Source organism: Oncorhynchus tshawytscha, linkage group LG12, assembly GCF_018296145.1.
Source record: "Oncorhynchus tshawytscha isolate Ot180627B linkage group LG12, Otsh_v2.0, whole genome shotgun sequence".
In the NCBI taxonomy this organism is placed as follows: Eukaryota; Metazoa; Chordata; class Actinopteri; order Salmoniformes; family Salmonidae; genus Oncorhynchus; species Oncorhynchus tshawytscha.
The window spans coordinates 28,426,819-28,436,940 of record NC_056440.1 but is presented as its reverse complement, the minus strand read 5'-3'; the positions used below and the strand labels follow the sequence as shown (position 1 = coordinate 28,436,940).

Below are 10,122 nucleotides of genomic sequence, written 5' to 3'. Positions count from 1 at the left end.
AGATTCTGAATGCAGAGACCCATTTCCTGTGTCAAGATAGAATTGTAAAAATCAACGAGTTTCAAATTAACTTTAAAAGAACATCAAAATGAATGTCCTTATTTGATGAGAGTAGCCAATGGGAGGCTTCTTGAACCATGAGAAAAGGAGGCGCACCTAGACTGCAATGAGACTAATTGTAAAAATATCAATTGATGGTAAAAACAGAAAGAGGAAAAACATTTTATAAAATCTTTACACCTAAAAAGAGCAATATGGATGTTGTCATTGCTACAAAAATGATTATGTGAATGTCAAAACAGACACTACCTAAACTAGCAATGGGGTTTCCTGAAAGAAAAACCTTGCATCTTTAGACCCCAGCTAACTCATACACAGAAAAGACATTCAGTTTAGAACAAAAAATAAAACATTAAAAAGGATGTTTGAATGAGGTCACCAAACTGTTTCGCTCCAATTTCTGGGGCACACTTACAGAAAGGAAAGTGTTTGAAATCTACAGAGTTGTTAAAAAAATAAAATTTAAAAAAAAGTGTTTATGCAAAATAATCCCTGGATTTGAATTCAAACCAGTCTTTTCTCACTTTTTGATTTTCGCCATATTTCGGGGGGAACCTTTCAGCAAGTCTCGGATTCGAAGGTATGTCCCAGTGGCCTCAGCAACTTCTGTGAATTCTGGCGTGTCCTCAAAGGGAATAATTCCCTGTGCAAACCTACTCCGGTGAGGCACGGCCATTACATTCCCCAAAGAGTCAGACAGATCTCCCTCCATAGCATCTTGACCTGAGGGATCCGACTGACGACTCACTTGGTGCACTGGCGTTTGCAGCAATCTGACCTTCTGTGCAAGCACATTGCCTCTATCTGTGGCAGCTTCAGGGCTCTGAGGGCCCTCTTCTTCGTCTGGTGATTGCAGTAAGCTGCCCTTGTTTTCAACCACCTTGCCTTTATCTTCAGCATCTTCCTCATAATCCTGACATTTGCTAGAAGATGTCTCAACACTGATCTGCTCATCACTGTTGTGGCTGGCAGCCTCCATAGATCCCTCCTTTTCCTCATAATCTTCAGTCTCACCATCCTCCATTTCAGTGTCAACATGGGCAGGTGTGGAGATGCTGGGCGAGCTGGGGAGGGGTGTTCCAACAGCTGGTGTCTCAGAGTCGCTGTTGGTGGCTGTGTCAGCATTTTCCAATGCTGCCCAGATCAGCCTCTGCTGCTCCTCCAGCTCTTCCAGTGTCAGCTCTTCCTCCTCCCCGCCTGCAGACTCCTCACTCCCTTTCAGAGTGCGTCCCCGCAGGGCCCTTGAGCCATTTGTGGGTGTGGGGGGAGGTGTTCCCTTAGGAAGAGGAGGTGGTGTGGGAGTAGCTGGCGGAGTACCATGAGGTAAGGGAGGGGGTGAACCAAAGGATGGTGAGCCAGGGGGCAGCGGGGGCTGGAACTGGAAGCTGTCTGAGCTCCGGTGGCGGCGGGGTGTAGTATCCTGGTCTGGAAACAGACACTGACAAGTGTTATGCACTGCCAGAGCACAGCCATGGCACTCATACAACATAAGCGACGCAAAAGTATTTTCCTGTTTTTGCAGACAGGACGACCAGTCATAATGACATTGAAAAGTTATGTAAAGCAGAATATATTAATCTGCTGGTCGCTATAGCGTAATTGTTTTCACTTTGTGTTCAGACACCTGGAATTATAACACCTCTACCTGAATCAAAGTCCATATCTGAACTCCTGGCATCAGATCTCCTTTTCTTTGTCTGCCGGGGAGTTGAGTAGGATTCATGTGGTCTTTTATTGCAGTTGGCACCAGGCTATTGGCAAAATATATTAGTTTAGTGTGCACACATAGTGGCAAACAATTGATTAAAAACTGAAATAGGATCATGTTTAACTTACCATTGGAAAATTGTTAGAGAGATAAGCAGCAAAATTCTGCTTCATGTGATTATGCTGCATTGGAATAGAGCCATATAGCCTGTAGTCCTAAAAATCATGGGGGAAAAAATGTCAGTGCAAAGGTTTACAAGTAGTGGCCAAGACCTCTGTGCTTGTACCTTAATGATGGCCAGATATCAAACTGCTTTCAAGGAGACTTACATCCTTCACACTAGGGGGTGAAGATATATTGAAGCCTGGGAAATCTACAAGCTTGGAAACATCATAGGAGATTTTTGGTCCATTGTCCTCTGTTGGTTCTTCATCACTTGAAACTATATAGTGAACACAGCAGCGCAATATGAATGAGAATCATGAAAGAGCAGTGTATCAACCAAAACTGAAAGGCCAGTCAAGGATGTATTATCTTATTATGTAAAGTGGCTATGGTCTTTCTGGGTGAAATCTTACCCTTCCCATCATAAAGCATGAGACCGGAGTTCTCCATCTCTGCCTCCTTAAGCCAGCCAGGTGGGTAGCCTAGCTGCCTCATGCGGTAGATGTGAGGTGGTAGTGTGTTCATATCAACTCCCAGTGCAGACAGCAGCTTCTCACTGTAAGAAAACACAAACCCCAATGGGTAAGAGATATAAGATATCAAAAACCCAAGCTCTACAACAACTTCACTTTAACCATGCAACAACAACTGATAACAAATTGGTATCTTATTATGTCAAGGCCATCAGACATTTTCAATCTGCCTTGCCTTATGAATCCAGGTTTGTATTTGGCAAATCGCTCCTCCACTTCATCAGCATGGTAACGCTGATTGCTCAGGTTTCCCTGGTTACCGTGACAAAACTCCTTCCGCTTCTTGTTGATTCTGGCCATGTCCTTTGGCTAAAGGAGCAAACATGAACAGAGCTGATCACATCAAACCTGATTTTAAGCTCTTCTGTCTGGCCATAGAAAGTGAGCAATTTTCCTGTTACATGATGCACATTAATGTCAAAAGTTATTCAAGACTTACCTGAGGACAGTCTCGAAGTTGATGACCATCCAACCCACAGTTGAAACAACAAGGCTTAGCTCTGCAGTGGGCACAAACAGCACAGTAAGATATTATCATTTACAGATATTTCTTGCATAATTTTTATTTTTTAAATCATAAGAATGTCTGCTATACCTTTTCTCTTTCATCTGTACTTCTTGTCCATCTAAGGCAATGACCTGGCTGAAGATCTGCTGATATCTTTGCAACAATTCAGAAACTCAATAAATGATGCAACTGTAGTTTAAAAGTGGGTAACAAAACACACTTCTATTTTTTTCCCTCATATAATGATTTAACATACATTCATATACACACAACGAAAGACAAGGAAGATAATGGTTCAAGGTTCAAAGAGTGGCAACTGAGAATCCTCTCCAGTTGATTTTCTCCAACAATCAAAGCTTGACTCTACACTGAAATGTGTCATTGTTGAAGATGGGAGTGAAGGACAAGGGGAAGAGAAAGCAGTGTTGAGGATACTTTGGAACCTCCCATCCTTCTGTCTGCTGGGGGTTATCATTTAGCAGGGGCTGTCCAAGTTTGTCCAGACAGAAACTGGTGAAATACAGGACACTTCCCACCATCTATGAAAAGAGAGAGACAAATATTATATCCAGACAAACAAAGCATGGTCTGGACACTTAGATTGTCCCCATTCCCCAAAAAACTCACACTGAAGGCCTCCTTAATCTTTTTGATTCCACAGGAGGTCTTGGTCTTCTGATCTTCTTCCATAATGAAACTTGAAGACTGCATGGAGAAGAAAACAGAGATGTAAAATATTTTAATTGTAATTAACTGTTCCTTCTTGAAGCTTGAGGAGGAAATCTGGAAATGCACCTGAGGGTTGACATTTCCGTAGGGATTTCCTTTTTCAACTTCTCCCTGCTGCTGCTGTTTCTGAACAATACTACAGAGGCAGTCTTCAATTTCTTGACGGCATTGCCTGGGAAAAGAAGATCAACAGTTCACGTTAATACCCAAAGATCATATAATCAAGTAAGTACATTTCTCCAATTATGTTTCTAAAGCCCAAAAAATACCTACTTTGAGATGTTATTGTTTGCAAAAAGGATGTGTAGAAGAGGACCATCAATCTTGATGTTTTCAACATTAATGCCACTGGAAGAAAAACATTTGAATGAGGACATTACTGTGGAAATGTATCTAGTCTAGTGAGTTGTGCATGAATAACTTACCTTGGCCTTGTCAACACTTTCAATTTTCTCTTCAACTCTTGGTGTGGACAATAGGTTAAGGAAAGAAGAGGTACTTCATATCAAAACAACATAGCTAGACATCAAACAAGTCAGTCTGCTAACGTTAGTTTGTTTGGAAAAGGTTCAGTCCTACCAAGCTATTTGTCATTGGATGAATGTAAAGTGACTACTTCGAGCTATGTACATAGAATCTGCAGTGCTTCATTGAAGAGTGTGACCAAATCTAACATTTTTCTGCAACCATTCACTCCACCAGACTTGGGAGTTACTACAGCTTCGCAGATGACAGGACAGAAAACATTACTTTTTGCATGGGTTCTAGCTAGTATAGTATTTAACTGCAATGACCAAAAGTATGCAAGGTAGTGATCTAAAATGCTCTCAAGGGGCACATCCAACCAAAGACACACAATACATTTTCTCTTTTGCTAGCTAGGTCGCTAGCTAACGTTAGGCCAGACCTGATGGTGGTTGTGACTTGGGAGTACAGCTACTACCAGAAATTACTTTTCGTAGCAATAGAGTACCAAAGTATGAGTCATAATACCCATAAAACCTAGCAGTCAAACAAGGAAATGGTTCCAATCGTTTTTCTACCATTGTGTTTCGTGTAGGCTTACCCTGGCATGACGTTTTGATAACTGTGTAAATCTCTCTTGGACAAGGTGACTTTTATCAATATATTCACCCCACAAAAATGAAATGCTAATGTAGCTATCATGAAGAACTACAAACGACATGATGATCTGGACGAGACTGCTGAATCAAGGCAAAGGTAGGAATCTCTGGATTAACTATGAATAAATTGGCAATTCTGTGAACTGGCTTGTGCAAGCTTTAAATTGATACGCTCTTTTAGCAGAGGTGTCAGCTAGAGGTTTACATGCAGGGATTTGTAGTCTTGCATAATATCTACTTTGATGTTAATTAGCATTTTTGAATCTGAGAGTAAATAGAGACGAATATTGATGTCACCTTAACCATATAAATACGTTTTGGACATCAAAATGTTATGCCAGGGTAAGCCTACACGAAAAACACAGACCTTCAGTGTTTCTAAATCCCTGATGGGAAAAAAGATAGGAACGATTTCCCTGTTTAACCGCTAGGTTTTATGGGTATTATGACACCGCCACTGTGGGGCTCTATTTAGGAGAGAACTTTAGCCAATCCTCCTAATGGTGCTTTCAAGACAAATGGGAACTCATGAAAAACGCTGTCAAATCATGACGTCAGTTGAAGCTCTAGAACAGGATTTGTTTTTTGCCCTAACACTACACAGCAATATGAAACTTTTTGGGCAACCTGACCAAATTCAAATAGAATTGTGTTAAAACTCTGTCATTCATATTGAACGCAAGTCTAAGACGCGGTAGATCTGCTTATGTTAACTACTTCTGTGCTTCCCGGTCTTAAGTTTAGTTTTTGCGTCATGCTTTTGTACAATAGCTTCAAACAGCTGAAAATACAATATTTTGTATGATGGTTAATATATTTATAGCGCTTTAGATGGTACAATGATTCTCTACACTGTACTTGTAATTTGTTTGACTAAACAAGCAACTATTAGAATTTGTGCTACCAGGAAGTGGTGGAGCGATTTCTGTATAGTACATCTTTAAAATAATCAATGCATGTTGAGTTGCTTATTGGAATCAGCTGTGTAGTGCTAGAGCAAAATCCTAAATGTACACCCAGGGGGGGACCCCAAGGCCGAGTTTGAGAAACGCTGCTATAGAAAGACGCCCAAGTTCCCGACTTGACCACACGAGTTTCCAGTTGTCTTGAACACGGCATTAGCTTTTTCCTAACCTGCCACGTTAATTATCCTAGCCTGTTGCGTAAATTCTAACCTGCTACGAAAGTCACTACTGGTCTAGCTGTACTCAATCTAATTTAGAACCTATGACCGTGCCTAGCTAGCGAACACCTGCTAGCTTCTCACACACAAGGATATTCTCTTCTATCAAACTCCGTATTGTTTCCTCACACTCCCCCAATCTTCCCTTGAGCTCAGAGCCTTCTTCTCCATCCTCCGTGAACCGAATGTGAGTTGCAGTAGGCATACTCTCTCCCAATTGCTCAAAGAGTTCACTGTCACCAAAATCTACCTCGGCCATCTTCGCTCTGTTGCTTAACGTACTCCCGCAAGAGCGTTGATTGGTTGTTTTATGTCACATGTTCAGGATGTTTCCTTTCACCAGCATTTCTCTTGTCGCCATCAACATTAAAGCATGAGAGGACCTGCGGAATATTACAATAAAGTTGTTCAATTGCTGTAACTAACTTTCTGGTTTATCATGTCAACATTCACAACTATCCAGTTACCGCGTTGGGATGGTGGCAAGCTGAAAGTTCGCTTCATATACTTGTCAAATAGAAGCTCTTTCAAAGTGACGAGCTGTCCTATGGAGGTGAGTTACATAGCTGCATAGCTAACGTTAGCGAATAGCCTGCATTAGCTGTCTCAGTACATTTTAAAATTTGGACTTCTTCTTTTTGCTCTTCTTTAGGGATCAATGGTTCCTCTCTTTTTAGGGGCTGATCTCTTCTCAAACACTGATATCCGCACAGAGAACCATCCCAGATATCATGCAAAGTTTGCAAAGAAAGGATTGGCAACTAAACTAAATTTCTCCTCAGGTAAGTTTTTATTCCCAGATACAGAACACCATAAAGCAAGTTGCATGGTTTATGGATATCATATCTTGTTTGTTTGCAATACACAGCTTTTAGATTCCATGGACTGAGGGTACCCACTGCCAACAATTGCATGTGGTTCTACAGCATCCAAGGTGTTTTTCGAGTGGCCTTTGAAATGTATAGTAAACAAGAGCAGCTCTCTGTGTTGGAGAACTTTCAGGTAATATTTCAGACTCCTGGTTATATAACAAATCCACCCATAGAGGCTACAACCTACAATTTCACCTGATGAATGCTTGAAGTAGGCCAACAATGTAATGTAATGTACTGATACTTAATGGTCACTCATACTGTAGGAGGTATGGAAGTCCCGCCTAAATGACATCCCACTAAAGATGAACTATAACCTGAGTGTCCAGCTGGATCCTCCACCGCCCCAGATCGTTGTGGAGATGTATGACCAAGACCTAAAGCTCAAACTGATGTCCCGGAATCCCCAAGGTTACCCATCTCAATCTGTGGAAATCCCAGAGGCAGACACAGGCCCTTCAGGTGACACTTCAGCAGACCACGATTACTGCTTTCTGCCAAATGAGAGTATGCCAGCACAGCCAGTCCATCTATGTCCCTCCATCTTAAGTCAAAAACTGCAGGGCTTGGAGGAAAAGCTGAGCTCTGAGAAACAGCTGGGGACCGACCAGCAGGAGACCATACTGCTTCTGTTGGAGAGCATTGAGCGCTGTGTGAGCAGGCCCCTGGAGGAGAGGGATGTGGCGGACATTGTACTAGCTCTGCTAGAGGCTCGGAAGTGGGGCTCTGTGTACTCCAGCCACCTGCTTCACTCTATAGGCTGCTGGCTTGGCCAGCAGTTCCATGGAGCCAACAGTAGTATCAGCCAGCAGGTAGAGGGCTTCAAGGTGCGACACATAGAGCGAATCACAGATCTGCCACCTGCAGAGGAACTGGCCTCAGAGCTTTTTCCAGAGGCCATGCGAACACTGCTGCTCCACTGGATGGGTCTGAGTGATGACTCAACCCTGTGGAAGAGACAGAGTGAGTACCCCATCCTGCTCCTAATCCTGGAGTTTGCCAACCACAACCTCATCACTGGTGTTGCACATGTGCTTTACTCAAGTCTTAAGGTGAATTTAGATTTAGCCAACTCAAAAGAGTTAAGTACCGAAGAAAGTAAAACTACTGTTGTAAAAAAAACTACTCAAGTAAAAATTACTTAAGAGTAAATGAGTTACTTTTAAAATTAAAACATTGATTTAATTGATAATTAGCTATTTTTTTTCCACCCGAACATTGTTACCATAGAGATCATGTTGAATTTCTATTATTAGTATTCTAGTTCCTAATTTGTTACACATGATCTTTTCCATGCAATTACTTTATAAGAGGAATTTAATGTAAAATCTCATTAGAAATGATGTGTTGTTTTTGGTGTAACAGTAATGTTATAGGCCTACTATGCTATGGTATGTATTATAGTCAGTTCTGTAATGTAAAATGCAAATTATCAATGTGATCTTGCAAGACATTGATTCAGCTTTGATCTAACATTTCTAAATGAGCACCATTGTGAGAAGTGATCTTCTATTTGTAATAATAATATGAGTATGACTATTAGGCATAGGTAATAGATCTTTATGAGATGTCATTTTAAGCAATTGGAGCACCCTTCATGGTGCTGAAAGTACAGCGCCAGGGTTGCACTGTTGGGGCAAAATGATTTTGTTATTCTAATGCTATGTAAATGCTTGAATTGAATAGTACTTTACACTAGTAATTTTCCCTGCAATTGCTTCAATAAACTCTTATTGCTGATTCCTGGAACAAGTTTTATTCAAGCAATTTACCCAGACCAAAAAAAGTCCATGATTTGTGGGATTTTCACAAAATGTAGTCCATAGAATAGTCCTTCGGAGGAAGAATTGTTGACATATACAGTGCATTCGGAAAGTATTCAGACCCCTTGACTTTTTCCACATTTTGTTACGATAGAGCCTTATTCTAAAATTGACAAAGTAAAAACAGGTTTTTACACATTTTTGTAAAGGAAAAACCTCACGTTTACATATGTAATCAGACCCTTTACTCAGTACTTTGTTGAAGCACCTTTGGAAGCGATTACAGCCTCGAGTCTTCTTGGGTATGATGCTACAAGCTTGGCACACCCGTATTTTGGGAGTTTCTCCCATTCTTCTTGGCAGATCCTCTCAAGCTCTGCCAGGTTGGATGGGGAGTGTCGCTGCACAGCTATTTTCAGGTCTCTCCAGAGATGTTAGATTGGGTTCATGTCCGGGCTTTGGTTGTGCCACTCGGGGACATTGAGACTTGACCCGAACCACTCCTCTGTTGTCTTGGCTGTGTGCTTAGGGTCATTGTCCTGTTGGAAGGTGAACCCTCGTCCTAGTCTGAGGTCCTGAGCGCTCCAGAGCAGGTTTTCATCAAGGATCTCTCTGTACTTTGCTCCGTTCATTTTTCCCTCGATCCTGACTAGTACCTCAGTCCCTGCTGCTGAAAAACATTCCCACAGCATGATGCTGCCACCACCTTGCTTAACCTGGCACCATCCCTACGGTGTTCTCCAGACGTGACGTTTTTCATTCAGGCCAAAAAGTTCAATCATGGTTTCATCAGACCAGAGACTGTTGTTTCACATGGTCAGAGTCTTTAGATGCCTTTTGGCAAACTCCAAGCGGGCTGTCATGCTTTTTACTGAGGAATGGCTTCTGTCTGGCCACTCAACCTTAAAGGCCTGATTGGTGGAGTGCTGCAGAGATGGTTGTCCTGGAAGGTTCTCCCATCTCCACAGTGGAACTCGAGCTCTGTCAGGTTGACCATTGGGTTCTTGGTCACCTCCCTGACCAAGGCCCTTCTCCCCCGATTGCTCAGTTTGGCAGAGCGGCCAGCTCTAGGAAGAGTCTTGGTGGTTCCAAACCTCTTCCATTTAAGAATGATGGAGGCCACTGTGTTCTTCGGGACCTTGAATGCTGCAGACATTTCTTGGTACCCTTCCCCAGATCTGTGCATCGACACAATCCTGTCTCGGAGCTCAACGGACAATTCCTTCGACCTCATGGCTTGGTTTTTGCTCTTACATGCACCGTTAACTGTGATACCTTATATCGACAGGTGTGTGCCTTTCCAAATCATGTTCAATCAATTGAATTTACCACAGGCGGACTCCAATCAATTTGTAGAAACATCAACATCAACAAGGATGATCATTGGAAACGGGATGCACGTGAGCTCAATTTTGAGTCTCATAGCAAAGGGTCTGAATACTTACACTACCATTCAAAAGTTTGTGGTCACTTAGAA

The 10,122-nt window shown here is 42.1% G+C and overlaps 2 protein-coding genes across 2 annotated transcripts; one reads left to right on the top strand and one right to left on the bottom strand.

Moving 5' to 3' along the window:
* Positions 1–208: 208 nt before the first annotated feature.
* LOC112262874 (zinc finger CCHC domain-containing protein 8) lies at positions 209–6,302 on the bottom strand. Its single transcript, XM_024438690.2, has 14 exons — positions 6,107–6,302; positions 4,129–4,171; positions 3,977–4,051; positions 3,770–3,875; positions 3,602–3,679; positions 3,410–3,513; positions 3,062–3,127; positions 2,906–2,966; positions 2,642–2,775; positions 2,347–2,489; positions 2,098–2,210; positions 1,897–1,983; positions 1,706–1,811; positions 209–1,485 (listed from the first exon to the last, which is right to left on the bottom strand). The coding sequence occupies exons 1-14, from the start codon at positions 6,267–6,269 to the stop codon at positions 581–583; spliced, it is 2,184 nt and encodes a 727-aa protein (XP_024294458.1). The 5' UTR covers positions 6,270–6,302; the 3' UTR covers positions 209–580.
* Positions 6,303–6,318: 16 nt separating this feature from the next.
* si:ch211-110p13.9 (uncharacterized protein LOC562347 homolog) lies at positions 6,319–8,622 on the top strand. Its single transcript, XM_024438691.2, has 4 exons — positions 6,319–6,563; positions 6,663–6,792; positions 6,879–7,012; positions 7,149–8,622. The coding sequence occupies exons 1-4, from the start codon at positions 6,450–6,452 to the stop codon at positions 8,025–8,027; spliced, it is 1,257 nt and encodes a 418-aa protein (XP_024294459.1). The 5' UTR covers positions 6,319–6,449; the 3' UTR covers positions 8,028–8,622.
* Positions 8,623–10,122: the final 1,500 nt, after the last annotated feature.